General features: G+C 40.1%; 2 protein-coding genes across 3 annotated transcripts in view; one reads left to right on the top strand and one right to left on the bottom strand.

Moving 5' to 3' along the window:
* Positions 1 to 2,247: 2,247 nt before the first annotated feature.
* On the bottom strand, positions 2,248 to 6,296 carry ddx10 (DEAD (Asp-Glu-Ala-Asp) box polypeptide 10). Its single transcript, XM_084722456.1, has 2 exons — positions 4,845 to 6,296; positions 2,248 to 3,573 (listed from the first exon to the last, which is right to left on the bottom strand). Exons 1-2 carry the CDS (start codon positions 6,195 to 6,197, stop codon positions 2,377 to 2,379), a joined length of 2,550 nt encoding a protein of 849 aa, XP_084578582.1. The 5' UTR covers positions 6,198 to 6,296; the 3' UTR covers positions 2,248 to 2,376.
* A 2,900-nt stretch (positions 6,297 to 9,196) lies between these two features.
* The window catches only part of szt2 (SZT2 subunit of KICSTOR complex), a 129,725-nt gene continuing 120,981 nt past the window's right edge, over positions 9,197 to 17,940 (top strand). For both annotated transcript variants that reach the window (XM_084722454.1, XM_084722453.1), the window contains exons 1-9: positions 9,197 to 9,363; positions 10,905 to 11,030; positions 11,228 to 11,401; positions 13,036 to 13,206; positions 13,567 to 13,689; positions 15,665 to 15,827; positions 15,977 to 16,083; positions 16,315 to 16,525; positions 17,759 to 17,929. In XM_084722454.1, coding sequence (XP_084578580.1) covers positions 9,340 to 9,363; positions 10,905 to 11,030; positions 11,228 to 11,401; positions 13,036 to 13,206; positions 13,567 to 13,689; positions 15,665 to 15,827; positions 15,977 to 16,083; positions 16,315 to 16,525; positions 17,759 to 17,929 — 1,270 coding nt within the window. In that variant the 5' untranslated portion in view covers positions 9,197 to 9,339. The remainder of the gene's footprint in view (positions 9,364 to 10,904; positions 11,031 to 11,227; positions 11,402 to 13,035; positions 13,207 to 13,566; positions 13,690 to 15,664; positions 15,828 to 15,976; positions 16,084 to 16,314; positions 16,526 to 17,758; positions 17,930 to 17,940) is intronic.

Genomic DNA, 17,940 nt, shown 5'->3' with positions numbered 1-17,940 from the left:
ACAGGACTTTCCTTGAAAAACAGGTCCATGCACACGGACGTGCATCCATAAAGTCCTAAAATTATGCACAGAAATGAGTGTTGCTGGCATGACTCTGAGTCAAATTCAATTTCAATCCATTAAACTGAGCATTAAACGAACAACACATTCTTTAATAGAATCATAACCATTTCCAAGTTGATCCCAAAATGTTGATAGCTTTCTCTGACATTAAATTACTTTGATAACATAAGAAAAGACAAGTCAGGCCTTCAGTACATGTCATTAAATACAAGACCTGCAGTCCCTCTGAAGAGGAGGGTAATGAGCTGATAAACAAGAGCTTTGAGAGAGAAGGATAACAGAGTTCAGACAGTGGACTGCAGAGTCAAACACAAGAAAATATTCAACAGCATGGAAGTTAAACTGATATCAAAACATCTGTCACAAAGCAATTCAGAGGGCTGTACCACAAAGTGAGGTTAATGAGTTTTCAGCATCACGAAGGTGGCAGTCTTTTAACCTGGATAGATCACCATGGTAACTGATGGTGAAGTCATAACCTGATCCAGAGCAGGTTACGCTCAGTTTCAGATTCAGCTGTAAAAGCGTCACTCTTTCACCAATTCTTTTCCTGATGATGTTCTTTATGCGCAACACAGATCGTAAACCGAGGGAAGACGTTATATATGCAAAGCTGCTGGGCTGTGCATAAATCCACCCAATAAAAAAACGTATTCCAGCAGCATAAACTGTACATGGTGTTGCCACAGGAACTGCAGTTTGGTGATGCAGAAAGTCATTTTTCCCCGTTGGCTTCAGGTCATATTAACACTTTAAATTTTACACAGCATCCATCACCCACACACTAAAACGATAATGAAACAGCTGCAGACACTGTGCCTGACGTTTTTAAGCTTGATCCTGATCTGCTGCTGAGTTAGTTTAGCACTGCTGATACTGCAGCTCCGAACACTGATGAGTCTATCTTAATTTTCACAGAAAATACTGTGATTTCCATGTCTGAGACCAAGGGCATCATGTTTAAATCTGCTTAAAGGGTAGAGCAGATTTTTATTTTGGGGCTCTAGAATAGATTTACAGGCTTTAAATGTTCAAAAAACACATTTTCTTATAGAGTTCATTTATTCACCCTCTGTCTGAAACACTGTTTTAGCTCCTGTCTTCCTCTCCTGAGAAGCCCAGTCTGCTCTGATTGGTCAGCTCCCTGCTCAGGGCAGCAGGCACCGCCCACTGTGATTCACTAGGTATTCAGGTGGATAGGACATTCACCTATCTAGAGGTTGTGCTAAGCCCTTTGTGACAACATTAGAGGAGGCAAATCTGTCTGGTGTTCTTGGAACTCGCATTTTCTAAAAGGGGGAGCGAGCAAGAACAAGAGCAGATGGCAGTTTCTTATATTTTGGGGGTCCTTAGAGGCACAAGATGCATATTTTTTGTTGAAAAAACACAGTTATTAAGAGCTCATTAAGTCAATCAGTAACCAGCATTCTTCTCTTGTCTTATTAGCAGGAACAGTGTCACTCCTTTTTATGTGACTAAGCACAGTCAGGTCAAAGGGATAGTTCACCCAAAAATGAAAATTCTGTCATTATCTCACAGGACAACAGCGTGGCAGAACCTCCAGAACAATGATGGAGCTTCAGGAGACTTGGATTACATCAGACAAGCAGTATAGAGGCACTTTTGGGTTTTTTAGTTGTTTTTTTTTTACATTTGAAAACTGTTTAGGAGATTCTGCAACACTGTTTTCTGGTGAAACTTCAGCAGTGTTTTGTGGACTAAAAAACTAAACCTGACCTGCAATCGGCGTGAAGGTGAGTAGAGAATGACTGAATTTTAATTTTTTAGGTGAACTATCCCTTTAACAAAGCAAGTCAATAACCACCGTTGTGATACCTGTTATCTCTGATCAGCTCATACAAAGAAAGCGTGGCTGTGTTGAGCCTCCTTTATAGCACAGCCCTCAGTTGAGCAACAATTAACTGGGTTATGGATCATTTAATTGATCGCCAACTATTTTGATAATTGATTTGAGTACTTCAAGAAGTAGAAGTTAAGAGTTGTGGACAAAACAAGACATCTGAGGACGTCATCTTGAACTTTGATCAACATTTTCTGACATATTATGGACCAAACAACTAATTAATTAATTGAGAAAACAATTGACAGATTAGTCAATGATGAAAATAATCGTTTTTGTAGCCAACATCAGTTTTGTTTGTTTACAAGAAAACTCCACAGGGCTCATTTAACACCATCTGCTGGTTCACCTTTAATAATCAGTAATAGATCAGAGGTTGTGTTCAATCAAACTTGGGACTTTTTTGACATTTAACTTCTGTTCATAATATTTGCAGTCCATCTCTGTTGTCTCTACCTGCGTCCTCCCAGCAGATGTAAGACTAACTCCTCATCCTCGGCCAGAGAGAGGCCAGTGTCCAGGGCTGTGTGCTCCTCATCTTCCTGCCTGATTTTCTTCCTCTTCCCTGCTGTGAGCTCCTCCCCTTCCTCATCGCTGCTTTCACTGCTGTGGTGTCTTTTAGCAGACCTTATCTCCTCATCCTCATCATCATCGTCGTCCTCCCCCTCGGAGCGCACCTTGTCAGGGTCCGGCAGGGTGCTGGGGTCAAACTCGTCTTCGCTCTGATTGGCCAGGTAGGCCACCACCTCGTCCTCCTCCTCGTCATCGTCGGGTTTCTTCTTGCTGGCCTCCCTCCTGGCTGCCTTGGCCTTCAGCCTCTTCTCTCTGTGCTTGAGTTTCACTCTGCGGCTGTGTTCCTGCTTGTCGAACTGGTCCTCTTGTTTCAGCCTCTCCCTGGCCTTCTCCAGATTGATGCCTGAAACCTCGTCCTCCTCGTCTTCCTCGTCACCACCAGTCACCGCCCGTTGGACCGGCGGCCACAGCTGCACGGCCTTGCCCTCCTCGCTGAAAGACACTTTGGTGTTGAGTTGGAAGTTCCTCTTGAGGGCTTTTTTAGCTTCTTTGAACTTTGTCTCCTTTTGCTTTTTCGTCTTGGAGCTTGTGGCGGGTTCCTCCGAACTCTCCTCCTCCTCTGTCAGGTTGAAGACGTCCTTTCTTTTGACCGTCAGCAGGTCCAAGTCTCGCAGATCATCGTCGTCCTCATCGTCGTCATCTGCGTCCAAAAGTCGTGCCTTGGGCTGATTCACCTCCTCTTCATCACTTTCCTCTTCATCTTCTGAGCTCTGATTCCCTTCCTCAGCGTCGTCTCCTCTCAGCTGGGCCTTGAAGCTCCTCAGCTCCTTGTCCTCGTCCTCATCCTCCTCCTCCTCCTCTTCAGACTGCTCTGCCTCTCTCTGTCCTGCTCTCTCGGCTTTCTGTGCCTGAGCTTTGTTTAAGAAGCGCACCCTGGGAGCCACGGCAAGGCCCAGAGAGCGGGCGTACTCCTGAATCTGGAGTTTAAACACGTCAAACACCTCTTTGTTCTTCATCAGGTAGACGGAGCGCAGGTAGGAAACAAAACACCTCTGAGCTCTCTCCTTCTGCTCCTGCTCCTGGGCCAGGAAGGCCTCCAGCTTCTGCTGCACGTTCTGCAGCTTCTCTGTGTTCACCTGCAATTAATCACACAATGAATAAATACACATGTTGTGTTCTGCTCTGCTGCTGTTGTGACACTCAGATGTGTAGGTCTGTGTTGTAATCAGGCTCTGGGAGTAACAGATTACATGAAACATAATCTGGATACAATCCATTACAGTTGCAAATATTAATTAGGAATACATTTAGTAAACAGGGATTATTAGTAGGATTACAATTTTAAAATATTGAACGATATCCTACCATTCACAGTTTACACACAGCTGCCAATTCATTATCATGACCTCTAGTGAAAAAATGTCTCACTGGGTGTAAATTTCACCACTTTTTTCTTTAAATCAATCAATAAATTACACACAACAAAGGATGGAACAAATGAACAAATGAATAAACCTAACAACAAACATAAAACACTTAGAGCTGCAATGATTAATCTATTATTAATCGACTGTTAAATTAATCTGCATCTATTTTGATGATACAGTAATCGTTTCAAGTCAATATTTTATGGTTTCTTCTCTCCTCTCTGACGGTAAACTGAAAAACTTGTGAGTCGTGGACAAAGTAAGACATTTGAGGACGTCATCTTGGACTTAAGGACACACTGATTAACAGTTTTTGACTTTTATCTCATTGAGCCATTTTTGAATTTTGTTTTGACAAATCAAGTCACTACACTCATAATTTCAACTTTTTTATCATATAACTTCCATTTTCTAATCTCATAATTATGACTTTTTCTCATAATTTGAACTTTTTAAAAAATAATAATTATTGCTTTTTAGCTCAGAATTTGAACTTTTTTATCTCATAATCATGACTTAGCATGGGGATATTTTTTTCCTGTCACTGGTGGAAATGGACTTCAGTATTGAGATTTTGATACAAAATCAATAAAATAAAATAAAATAAAAGTCACAGAGGAAAATACAGAATTTAACAGTTGCAGCTCCAGACAGTTCTCCTGATTAGGCCCAAAAATGTCTATTTTAACAGTAAAGGTTGAACATTTTTCACCATTTTCTGACATTTTATGGCCCAAACAACTAACTGATTAATGGCGAAAATGATCAACAGACTGATCATGTATGAAAATAATTGTTACTAAAATGACTTGGAAAATAGGTCTAAACGCGTAGACGTACATTTCTGTGCTGCACATGTCAGTACCCATTTTTTAACTGTTAAGACTGCAACAGTATTAATCAATTAATGGAGAAAATGATCCCAAGATTAATTGACAGTGAAAATAATCACGAGTTGCAGCTCTAGTGTGAGGACTCACCTGGATCTTGTTGATGGGGACCTTCTTCTCCTGTAGCTGGCTCACCATGCCCTTCTCCTCCGAGGGGAGCAGCAGCAGCAGGGCCTCTCCCCCCTCCTTGTACCTGGCCGTCCGGCCCACCCTGTGGATGTAGGTGTCAGAGTCTTCAGGACAGTCGAACTGCAGCACCCAGTTGACGGCAGGGAAGTCCAGGCCTCTGGCGGCGATGTCTGTAGCGAGGAGGACGGCGTTCTGCTTCCTGAGGAAGTCATTGTAGACCTCCACCCTCTTCATCTGCTGCTGCTTGCCGTGCAGAGCCAGGACGGGGATGCCGGGCCTGAGACGGCACATTACCCGGAACAGGTACTGCACCTCCTTGCAGCAGGCGAAGAAGACGATGATCTTCTTCTTCAGGTGGTTCCTGATGAACGAGTAGAGCATGTTGACCTTCTGGTGGAGCTCGCATACCACATAGCTCTGCTCCAGCGTGGCCGGTGTGCTGAACTTGGCCTTCTCGTGGACCCAAACATACTCTGGGTCCTTGAGGCTGAGCCGGGCCAGGTCTTTAACCGATTTGGTCTGCGTGGCTGAGAACAGCAGCGTCTGCCTGGTCTTGGGGAGGTTCTCCACGATGGCGTTGAGCGTGTCTGCAAAGCCCATGTCCAGGATGCGGTCGGCCTCATCCAGGACCAGCATGTGGAGGTCGGAGGCGTGGAAGGTGGCTGTCTCGTCCATGTGCTGGAGCAGCCGACCCGGGGTGCAGATGACGATGTTGGTGTGGTGGATCCTCTCTGACTCTGTCTTCAGGTCCTTCCCTCCAATGATGAGTCCTGCAGAGAACTCATGGTTCTTGCCCACCTTGCGGAGAACTTCAAAGGTCTGATAGGCGAGCTCTCTGGTGGGGGATATGATGAGAGCACCCAGGCCGTCCATGGAGGTCCACTGCTGCCGGTACAGACACTCCAGCACCGGGATCAGGAAGGCCAGAGTCTTCCCTGAGCCAGTCTTAGCTGCACCGAGGACATCTTTCCCCTGCAGGGCGAAGCCGATGGTCTGTCTCTGGATCTCTGTGGGCTGTCGGTACTGGGCCTCCTGCAGACCCAGCAGGGTCTTCTTCGAGATGGGGAAGTCTGAGAACTTGACGGCCTCTTTAACGTTGATGTCTCCGTACCTGCTGACCAGCCGCTCGATATACTCCCTCTCCACTTGCCACTCCGGCTTCTTCTTCTGAGATCTCTCTTGCTTCACTCGTGCCTTCGTCTTGCTGTATTTTTTCTTCCATTTCTCAAAGTTTTTCACGGGGTCGGCGCCATCTTTCATCTTCGGGGGTTTGGGTTTCTTCCCGAACGAGTTTGAACCTTTTTTCTCCATCATATAACACACACTGAGCGAGAAAATCGAGTTAAAAACACATACCTCCCACCGCCTAATAAACAGCGTGGAGAAGACGGCTTTTCGTCGCGCTTAGCCTGACGTAATCAACATGAGACACTGAACCGCACTGCTTTTTCCACCCGCGATTTACCTGCCAGGCAGCACACCATCCAGCCTGTGGCTCCGTCGCCAAATGATCCCCTTTGGCCCCTCACCAGTAGTTCCCTGTGGCTTTTTTTCCCCAAAATTATATGGAAATGGATATTGGTTATGAGATTAAAAAAAAAAAAAGTAATCTCATACTTATGACTTTTTTTTTTTTTTAAATCTCATGTTAGTTGTCATGTCATCAGAAGCTCATCATAAGAATCTTCATCAGGAGATTATTATTTCATTCATTTATATCTTCATATTTACTGTGCTTTACGTGCTCTCTCATAATTGCGATTTTTTTAACATACGACTTTTTTGTCTTTTCATTTCTTTCTTTTTCCACTCATAATTTAATAATTTCGATTTTTTTAATCTTCTAATTTTGACTCTTTTAATCTCATAATTATAGCTCTACAACTCATCATTTTGATTTTTTTTAACTAACTAATTATGACTTTTTATCTTATTGCTTTTATCTCCTAATTTCGACGTTTTCCCTCATAATTATGGCATTTTATTGGATAATTAAGATTTTTTAATCTCATAATTATGATTTACTATGGAGATTTTCTCTCTTTCACTGGCACTTTCATGAGTCTCTCGAGTGTCATCCTACCACCCTTCCAGAACAAGCATGACACACTTAAAATCTAGTGTTGTATATCTGTGGTGATACAATTCATGTCCATGTCTGTCTATTACCTTCTACGAGAGGTGCCTAAATATTTAGAGAGGGGATCTGACGGTGGTGAGCAAGAGTTACCTGGGAGGCTAAACTCTGGGCAAATTTATCCAAACATATAGGATAATTAAAGGCAGTCAAATATTAGTCAGAAGTGGTAAAAATGAACAAAACACGTATAGAAATAACGGTGTATTATTGCATATTTTAATGTGATTTCGTTACTACTTTACCAGTCCAGAGGCTGACTGTCTCATGTTAAATCAGTTACTCTAGCAGTCTTTCACTTCTTAGTTGTCTAGTCAGCTGTCTGCTGTTTGTCCCGCAGAAAAAAAAAGAGAAGTGGTGACGCTTCCGGATCACATGCCGCTTAAAAACAAGACCCACGGAAGTTTAACGAATTTCATTTCAAAATAAAAGCTCATAAAGCGTGCATACCAAACCGTAAGGACACCTAATATGGTTAGATACAAAAAGAAAGAAAGAAATCGGTGGCGGAAAGAGTACTGAAAATCTGTACTCAAGTACAAGTACTGTCACATTCCTAAAATAGCACTCAATTGCAAGTAAAAGTACTGGCGTTAGAAATATACTTCAGCAAAAGTACAAAGTATTTGTCTCAAAAACTATGAAGAGTTTTAGTTACTTCTGACCACTGTCACAGTCACCTCTAAAAAACTAGGCTTGCAAATTTTGTGCATTTTACTTAATCAATAGTTAAAATGCTAACAACTGGTTAATGATTTATACTTTATAAGATACCAAATTATTTTTTTCCTTATTTCATTTTTTTCTCATTTCAAGTCTAAGTTTAATTTTCCTTATCCAACAAATGGCTCCACCACCACACAAAAAGAGAAGATGTAATTTCTGCCATGACTATTGATTAAATATTCATGAATACACTTAAATTCTTAATGGAAATTCATCAATTAATGATTAATCATTAACATCCTTAATCCAAATGTGTGCTGCTGCAGTGTTTTCTCTTGTTTTTTCATTTGTATGTAATTGTTTTCATTTGCCCGTTTGTGATCAGATCACCTGATTGGCTATTAAAATGCAGATTAAGGTTTGGATATTAATTCAAATTGTACGCAGTCCTCAACTATGATTTTAAAAGTAACTAAATAGATTACATCTTGTAATGTATACTTAAATACAAGTAAAAGTAGAACCTTGAAAATCTAGTCATAAAAATACAAGTACCCCAAAAAACTACTTAATTACAGTAATTTGAGTATTTGTAATTATTTACTTCCACCCCTGAAAGAAATCCTCAAGACAAAAACGTGAAAATAAGAAAAATAATAGTGTGAATGTTTTAAAATACCCTCAGTTAAAAAAAAGAAAAACTTTAGAAACTGCAAGAGTTATATCACCAACAAAAATGATCGATCAATAGTTGCAGCCCTTAAAATACTATATTAGGCTAAATAAATTCACCATATCTGGATTACATTTTTAAACAGGTAATTAACTGTATTGGAATACATTTTTAACCAAACCCTCTCAACCCCTGCCATAGTGGAAAAAGTACAGGTGTAACTCTTAACATTAGCAACACCTCTGTTCTGTTCAAGTGTCTCAGTAAGCATAAGACTTGACAGATTGACAGTAAACCAGGTTACACAGCACCAGGACCCTGAGAACAGCTAAACAGAATTCAGCCATCTTTCATTGCATTGCTGAAAACTATTCTAGGACATGTCAAAATGCCAAGCCCTATCTTATCAAATCAGTTAAAGAGATAAGAGATGAAAATATTAGGGCTGCAACTAACAATTATTTTCACGGTCGATTAATTTCAGAAAATTGTGAAAAATGTCGATCAGTGTTTCCTAAGGCCCAAGATGATGTCATCAGATGTCTTGTTTTGTCCACAACCAGTTCCATTAACTGTCAAAGAGGAGTAAAGAAACCAAAATATCTTCACATTTTAGAAACAGGAATCAAATATTTCTATTTTTTGTAAAAAAAAAAATAAAATACTCAAACAGATTAATCAATTATCCAAAAAGTTTGCAATTAATTAAAAAATGAATTAATAATCGATTAATCGTTGCAGCTGAAGACAGTATTTGAATTACGCATGTTTTGTCATTCAATGTCTTTTATTTTGAAAGACTTAACCGGAAGCTGTAAACGCTGTCACCCTGTCAGGATGACACTGCTTTACAAGCACTTGATCAATAGACAAGACAGATGATAAACAAGTACTAGGAGAGATTATTTAGCACAAAGCCAAGCAAATATTCGTCCTGTGAGGCTCGCCGACATCCCTGCAGTCCCTATGCTCTACACGGCATGGCAGAGAGACAGGACAATGAGGTAACAGTAGCTTTAATGTGCAGTAAAGAACAACAGGGGCTGCACTGTTTGGGAAAATAGTGCACATTTGTCAGTTCATTTTGATGTTTGCCCTAACAGTCAGGAGCTGACAAAGTCCTGTTGAAACTGAAACACAATGAAAGCAGTCGTTAGTAAATAGAGCCGTGCTCCGACAGCTCTGTACGTACAGAGACTTGTGTTAGCTGTGCGTTAGCTCAGCAGCTAGCAATAACAAGCTGCACGAGCCACGTTAGTCAGGTGTCGAGCTACATTTAAGTTGAGAAGGTTTCCTGTTTCTGTCAGGACAGTGTCCACATGATGCACACGAAAAATAGCGGTAAAGGTTTTAACCCAACACCAAATTAGCCGAATTAACCTAATAAAAGAATTAGTGTTCACTTTTTCAATAGTGAGCATGTATTTAATGTATTACATTTTATTTGACGTTTTGTAAGTTGGTTAGGTGTTTTGGTGAACTTGGCGTAGAGTTTCTACATGAGCTGTCAAGCAGGAAGACTGTTTCTGACAGTGGAAATTAATTTGACGAAGATGATACTTGGTTTAGCCGGGAATAACAATATTCATTAAAGGTTAGAAATCATATTTTTGCAGCTGTTTAATTTTGCAACCATGGAAACGTGTTAGATATTAAAATTGCCAAATTATCAAATGGGGTTTGGTGTTAAAGCATGTAGAGGCTAAATGCAGTGTTCTGTGTTCTCATAATTGAGCACTAGGGATGCACTACATTTCATTTTTGCTAGCATCCACTTTGTTGATATTTTCCAACTCATTTTGACTGATTGTCAATATCAATACAGATTTTTGCACTTTCCCCATCTAATCACAGAGAACATCAAGTCTCTAACACATTATTATGCCCACTGTTGTTGTGATGACTCACTTAAAATATGATGCTTTTTCAAAGTAAAATACAATACTTTATGAAAGTGGAATTTGGGTTGGAGATAATACTTGTTAAGCAGTGAAATTCGATATTCATTAAAGACCTGAAGACATATTTTTGCAGCTATTTAATTTCGCAAGCAAGGAAATCATGTGAAGGTTAAATCAAATGCTGTATAATGTAGCTAATATTTATTTACTTGATTACTCGATCAATTGTTGATTGTTTTAAAATGTCAGAAAATTGTGAAAAATGTCAATCAGCCCAAGATGATGTCCTCAGGTGTCTTGTTTTGGCCACACCCCAAAGATATTCAGTTTACTGTCATAGAGGAGGAAAGAATCTAGAAAATATTCACATTTAAGAAGTAGAATCAGAGAATTTTTTCTTAAAAAAACTAACAAACCAATTAATTGATTATTAAAATAGTTGGCAATTAATCAATTGATTGTCGCAGCTCTAAGAGCTTGATATTATCAGCTGTCATACTAGCAGAAATATTCATTTTGGGCTGATACTGATATTTCATTTTAAAGCCTCGATTGGCTGATATTAATGATGTGTTGATATTATCATGCATTCATACTGTGAACGTTAGACTTTAGTGTGCTATCTATATGTTTGTTATCATAAGGTGGAGGAGGCTGACCAGATCTACCTGCTGATGAAGGAGGAGTATCGGATCTCTAGGAATGTACGTCTTGCGTGGTTCCTTGGCAAACTTAACCAAGTCATCTGGCCGGCCTCAAAGCCTGAACTGGTGAGTTAAGACTGCCTCTTACTTCCTTTTTCCTGTTCTCATGCTGAGCCGGATTTGGCCCGCAGCTGCAGGCCCTGAGTTTGACACGTTTAGTTTAAAGTTTAAAGTTTAAAAAAGTAATAGCAAAAGAAATTAGCACTATATAAATGTACTGAATGTGTTACTGATGTCCTGTTTGACTCTCCCTTCATCTCCAGCTGAACTCTGAGAATGAGCTGGACTTGCTGAGCATCTTACCTAAAGGATGGCAGCCGGATTTCCCCCCCACCATGTACCCCTACATGTTGATGCCATCCACTCGGGCCACCTTCCTTGCCCGGAGATACCGCTTCATCATCGAGCTGGACCTCAGCCCCTCCACAGGGATTGTGGTAAGACGTAAACACACTTTAAGGGTTGCTAACTTGTTTGCTGATTTGACCAGCTGGTGATGATTGACTGCAAGAGCAGGTTTAACACAGTAACCCATGTCACTGTGTTAGTCTGGATGACATATAACCAATTTTGTTTTTTTCTAGAGAACATTTCTCAGGAGTTTTGCAAAAATGTCCTCGCAGTAACCTCTGACAAAATTGGGTTAAGCTGCATGCACCATCCCAAGCACCAGCATCACCACCCACAGTCCCAAAGCCGTTGGTTTTACCAGTAAATGTTTCTTTAAATTAGATATTGAGTTCTTGGGTAATAGGAGGTACTTTCTGAGTTGAAGGCAGAACTGTCACTTTACTGTGACAAAATGATGGTGGAATTTCCACCCAGTGATTTTTTTTTTTCCACTGGAGGCCATGGAGACCACAATGGTGTTGTGAGACTTGTGATCAGAGGCGACGAAACTGAACATATATTCAAGTAAAAGTACAGTTATTTGTGTTTAAAAAAAGACTGGTGAAAGTAGAAATATTGATTCAACTTCTTTACTGCTGTAAAAGTGAAAAAGTACAGGCTCTGCAATGGACACAAATTCTAAAAGTAAAAAGCAGTCCTCATTACTACCAGCTGTTTCTGTGTAAAGCTACCTGAACCTCACCTTTTTGAGTCTCTCTCTCTGTCTGGTACATCTTCTGTCTTCTTACATCTTGTTTTGTTGTTTTTGTCTTGTTACGTCATTTTCATCTTTTTACATCTTATGTTTTTGTTGTCTTACACCATGCTATGTCATTTTCATCTTCTTACGTCTTTTTTTTGTTTTTGTCTTCTAAAGTCTTGTTATGTTGTTTTTGTCTTGTTACATCTTGTTACATTGATTTGGTTTCATGTCCTCTTATGTTAGTTTTGTCTTGTTATGTTGGTTTTGTGTGAAGTCTTTAACATTGTTTTTGTCTTGCTACATTGTTCTCATCTTTTTCATCTTGTTACATCATTTTCGTCTTATATCTTTTATGGTGTTTTTCTTCTTGTCATTTACATTGTTTCTAGGAATCGTCTTTTCTGTGTTTGGTCTGATGTTGGGAAAACAGCATGCAATGATGCAAAATAAAAATAATTAATAATTACCCACAGATGTGTAATGAAACGAAAGTAATGAGCCTGTGTTGAAAATGTAAGGAGTAGAAAGTACAGATATTTGTATTAAAATGTAGGGCGTAAAAGTGAAAAGTTGTCTGAAAATAAATACTCAAGTAAAGTACAGATACCTGAAAAATCTATTTTAGTGTAGTAACAATGTATTTGTATGTAGTTACTTCCCACATCAGCTTGTAATGTGTATGCACTGCATTCTTCTTTATTTTGAAATGTATTTTAAAATTGCAATCCTCCCAAATTCCCATTTTTCCTAAATGTATCTGTAATATCTAACTGTAGTGAAATGCAGTTGCCTTTTTTGTATCTGAACTATGTAATCCTGTTACATGTAATCTGTTACTTCATTATTCTGTACACAATGTTATAAGATTTTTTTTCAGTTTCACAGTTGTATGGACGTTAACCTGCTTCAGAGATGACTGAGCACAGAATGAATTCTCTGTTTTGTATTTGAGGTGTATTTTTGTGTTCTGTTGTGCAGGATGACAGCACAGGAGAGATGATCTTCGACGAAGTGTTTCACGCCTTGTCCAGGTGTCTGGCTGGTCTCGCTCAACCGTTTCAAGTCCCTGGAACCGATCAATTTTTCAAGCCGAAGATCTTCGTCACCATCTTGGCATATTCATCAATTATTGGCCTCACCTCCCATCAGGTCATTACAGCAGCTTTCACATCATTCTGTTTTTGTGAACTGGTGTTTTACAAAATATTCAAATGTCCAGAACATTCCCAGGAGCCTTGGAATGGATGATCTAAGATTAATGCCTTCAAGCAGAGCTCCACACTGGTGCTACCAGCTTTCTCAGTTGGTTACACCCCCCCTTTTTTTTGACTGGGCTCACATTTAATTCCCAGGCCAAAAATGTTGGTATTTGATGCCCTTATGTGTTTACGAACAGCTCAGAAAATTCCTACTGGCACTATTTTTTATAAATGAATTCATATGTAGAGCCCTGATTTATTTTTACATGTTGTCACAGTTCTCTGATGACCTTGATCCCCCCCCCTGCAGGTTTTGGTACAGGGCTGTCAGCTTGATAGAACAGACCTGGATGAGTTCCTGCATCACATCTATCAGCAGCTCAGAGCAGTGGAGAGCAACATAGCACAAGTCTTAAATCAGCAGCATGAGCAGGTAAGTGTTCATCAACAGATTTTACATTGTACCAAAAAATATCTTGTAAAGATGGTAATGAAACAACAGATCTCATTTAAAATAAATGGGTTTGGTCTGTGTAGCTAACATTAGTAGTTGCTCTGTGTAGCTAATGTTAGTGGTTGGTTTGTGTAGATAACGTAAGAATTGTCTCAGAAGCTAACATTAGCAGTTGGTCTGTGTGGCTGATGTTAGTGGTTGGTCTGCGTAGATAACGTAAGAATTGTCTGTGAAGCTAACATTAGCAGTTGGTCTGTGTAGCTAATGTTAGTGGTTGGTTTGTGTAGATAACGTAAGAATTGTCTGTGAAGCTAACATTAGCAGTTGGTCTGTGTAGCTAATGTTAGTGGTTGGTCTGTGTAGCTAACGTAAGAATTGTCTGTGAAACTAACATTAGCAGTTGGTCTGTGTGGCTAATGTTAGTGGTTGGTCTGTGTAGCTAATGTTAGTGGTTGGTCTGCGTAGCTAATGTTAGTAGTTGCTCTGTGTAGCTAATGTTAGCGGCTGGTCTGTGTAGCTAACGTAAGAATTGTCTCAGAAGCTAACATTAGCAGTTGGTCTGTGTAGCTAATGTTAGCGGTTGGTCTGCGTAGCTAATGTTAGTAGTTGGTCTGTGTAGCTAATGTTAGCGGCTGGTCTGTGTAGCTAACGTAAGAATTGTCTGTGAAGCTAACATTAGCAGTTGGTCTGTGTGGCTAATGTTAGTGGTTGGTCTGTGTAGCTAATGTTAGTGGTTGGTCTGTGTAGCTAATGTTAGTAGTTGCTCTGTGTAGCTAATGTTAGCGGCTGGTCTGTGTAGCTAACGTAAGAATTGTCTGTGAAGCTAACATTAGCAGTTGGTCTGTGTGGCTAATGTTAGCGGTTGGTCTGTGTAGCTAACATTAGTGGTTAGTCTGTGTAGCTAATGTTAGCGGTTGGTCTGTGTAGCTAACATTAGCAGTTGGTCTGTGTGGCTAATGTTAGTGGTTGGTCTGTGTAGATAACATTAGTGGTTGGTCTGTGTAGCTAATGTTAGTGGTTGGTCTGTGTAGCTAACATTAGCAGTTGGTCTGTGTGGCTAATGTTAGTGGTTGGTCTGTGTAGATAACATTTGTGGTTGGTCTGTGTAGCTAATGTTAGTGGTTGGTCTGTGTAGCTAACCTTAGTGGTTGTTCTGTTTAGCTAATGTTAGTGTTTGTCTGTGAAGCTAACATTAGCAGTTGTTCTGTGTAGCTAACGTTAGCGGTTGGTCTGTGTAGCTAACATTAGCGGTTGGTCTGTGAAGCTAACATTTGGTCTATGTAGCTAAAGTTAGCATTTAGTCTGTGTAGCTAATATTAGCGGTTGGTCTGTAAAGCTAATGTTACCTTACCTGGAAAAATTGCTTTAAATTAGATGTTTTCACTCAAGAGTGGTCTTGAGACTCCATACGTTGTAATGTGTGTACACAGCACATGGTAGTATAATATTTATTTTAACTATGTCTTATTTTTTTGTTACTGTAGTAGAATACAGTTACCTTTTTTGTATCCTGATGATGTAATCCTATTACATGTAATCCATTACTTGCCAAGCCTTAACTAACAGCCTGATGTTACCATTACCGTTGGTGTAATGGTACAAGGGTATTTTATTTATAATTCTACATCACAGGCTTGTACAGCAAAATGTGAGTTGTACTTTCTTTATGCTGCTCACATAACAAGAATTACATAAGTGGATGAATTAATAAGTCATAAAAATGAATTCTTATGTATGGTGGAGTGTTGAGGGGTCTCACAGCTTGAGGGAGAAGCTGTTTTGTAGTCTGGTGTTATGGCAGTGGTACTTGTGTACCTTTTGCCAGATGGCAGCAGGGTGAACAGACTGTCTGTGGTGGTTATGTCAGAGTGTGACATCACATCATGTGTATTTGTTTTTCTTCAGTGTTGATGAAGATATCCACCAACGCATCTGTTTTTCCCTTTGTCTTTAGTCTGTGGACCCAGTCCAAAGTTCAAGTCTCCATGGTAACAGCCTGGATGACCAGCCCCACAGAAAGCAGGGCATTTCCATGGTGTCCGCCGATATGGGTCTCGTCAGCATGGTGCGCCAGGGCATCCTGGCCCTTCAGCTGCTGCCCCCAAACTCCAGTGCGGGTATGTTTGACTTAACTCTTAATACACCAGGGCCAGATGTTCATTTACAGATTACATTTCATCATAGTCGGGAGAAATTGAACTTTTACTCAACAGAAGCATATCATGTGACTTTATCACACTCCTCATTGAATTTGTGTGTGTTTCAGGCATCATCATAATCACAGATGGAGTGACTAGTGTTCCTGATGTAGCCGTGTGTGAAACCCTGCTCAACCAGCTCAGGAGTGGAACCATCGCCTGCTCCTTTGTGCAGGTAAGGATGATAACATCTGGATGTTTGCACCTCTGACTTTGTTTGTTATGTGTGTTGGTTCCTTTTTCAAATGGAATGCCAAAAATATTTACGAGACAGAGTTGTCAGTGGTCTGCATTGTGTGCTTATAAGTGTATGCTGCATTTGTATTTGTGGGTAGATTCTTTTTATTTTTATCTTTTCGACATATTTAGGCAGTTATTTAAAAGTCTAATCTTCGTCCCTTCTCAGGTTGGCGGTGCGTACTCCTACGACTGCAGCTTTGGCTACATCCCCAACGTAGAGCTGATGAAGTTCATCTCATTGGCCACCTTTGGTTCATATCTGCCCAGCTGCCCTGAAGTCGACCTGAACAGCCAGGAGATGAATGCCTACCACAAGGCCTTCTTAACCTACTCCTTCCTGAAGACCCCTGAGTCTATGAACTCAGAGTACTTCTGTGGTGAGTCTTGAAATTCAGTTTGTAGGTTTATTACTTAATCAACGCACTGTATCTGTATTCACTCTAAATTTGCACCCCGGAATTAAATCCCCATCTTCATTAAAATTAATGCAAAGTGAGATAAAAATATTGCTATTTTGTTTTGTTGCTCTAGGGGAAATATTGAAAAAAAAATCATGTACTATTAAATGAAAATGGCTTCCAAAAAGGTTTGTGTTCACCAATTGGTTTCATGACTTTCATTAATAGGACAGGAAAAGACGAGAGCCTCAATCCCAATATCCACCCTCCACTCGCAGACTTTGGAAGTCCATGAAGGCTTAAGACTGTCTCACTGTTAAATTGTCACGTGCATAAGGGCTCTCTTGAAGACCTTTTGAGCCATCTCTGCAGACTTAACTTGAGGAAGTTACCCACAGTTCATAGCCCTGTGATGCGTTTTAACACTTCTGTAACACAGGGTTAGACAGGGTTACCAGGGGGAACCCTAGAAGCATTACAAAAAGATCTGTAGATTATGGCGCTCTTGAATATTTAATTCATTTAATTATTCTATTTTCAAAGTTTCAAACTAAATCATACCCCAATATCTCACCTTTTCTCCTTAAACTAAATTATTTACTTAAATCACTCTGTTTATCAAACAACAACAAAAATATTAAGCTTTTGAAATGTTAAAATATATAACTTTTTCCTAAAATGAGAGAGAGAGAGTGGTGGTGATGACATGCAGCAAAAGGTTGCAGGCTGAAATCGAACCCACGGCAGCTGCAGACTCACAGCCTCAGTACATCGGGTTCACGCTCTACCATCTGAGCTTCCAGCCACTGAAAACAAATATCTTTTATGTAAAACATTAACAGTAAGAGGCCTCACGCTGATCCTTGGGAATCCCCAAACCTTCAATAATTTTAAATTTGATCAAGTCATTTAAACATACTAGGTACACATTAATTACAACTGTCATTAATAGTAATTGACTCTTAATTACCATTACTCCTTGAGAGTCTACTTTAAATTAATGTCTAAAACATGCTTTGTCAAACTAGATTTTTCTTTTCTCTTTCTGTTGGTTTTAAGTTTTATGGCATTTTTTTTCTTGGCTTCATAGGCATCAGTTTCTAGATAAAAAGCTTTACAGTGTAGGTTTATTGGTGAGGATAATGATGATGTTTAAGATGATGATGATGAAAATGAACAGGCTTACATACTAATTTCTTCACTGTTTTGTAGTTTCCCAGCACAAACTGTTCAATGAGCATCTGGTGTCAGCCAGTGGTAACCCTGCCCTCGTCATGAGGAGGAAGAAGCACACAGAGAAGGAAGTCCACGCTCATTTAATCAGCGTGGTGTCTGTGCGACTGAGAGAGGGTTATACCATCAGAGAGATCAGCCTCACTAAAGGTAAATGTCTG

This window comes from Lutjanus erythropterus, chromosome 7, assembly GCF_056507025.1.
Source record: "Lutjanus erythropterus isolate fLutEry1 chromosome 7, fLutEry1.hap2, whole genome shotgun sequence".
In the NCBI taxonomy this organism is placed as follows: Eukaryota; Metazoa; Chordata; class Actinopteri; order Lutjaniformes; family Lutjanidae; genus Lutjanus; species Lutjanus erythropterus.
This window is presented reverse-complemented; position numbering and strand designations above follow the sequence as displayed.

What these genes read in the sequence shown, in the direction of transcription:
- ddx10 (XM_084722456.1), bottom strand. Translation starts at nt 6,197, where the DNA reads ATGATGGAGAAAAAAGGTTCAAACTCGTTCGGGAAGAAACCCAAACCC. An exon ending in TCCCCATCAACAAGATCCAG is followed by an intron (nt 3,574 to 4,844) that starts GTGAGTCCTCAC and finishes GATTAATTGCAG; the next exon opens with GTGAACACAGAGAAGCTGCA.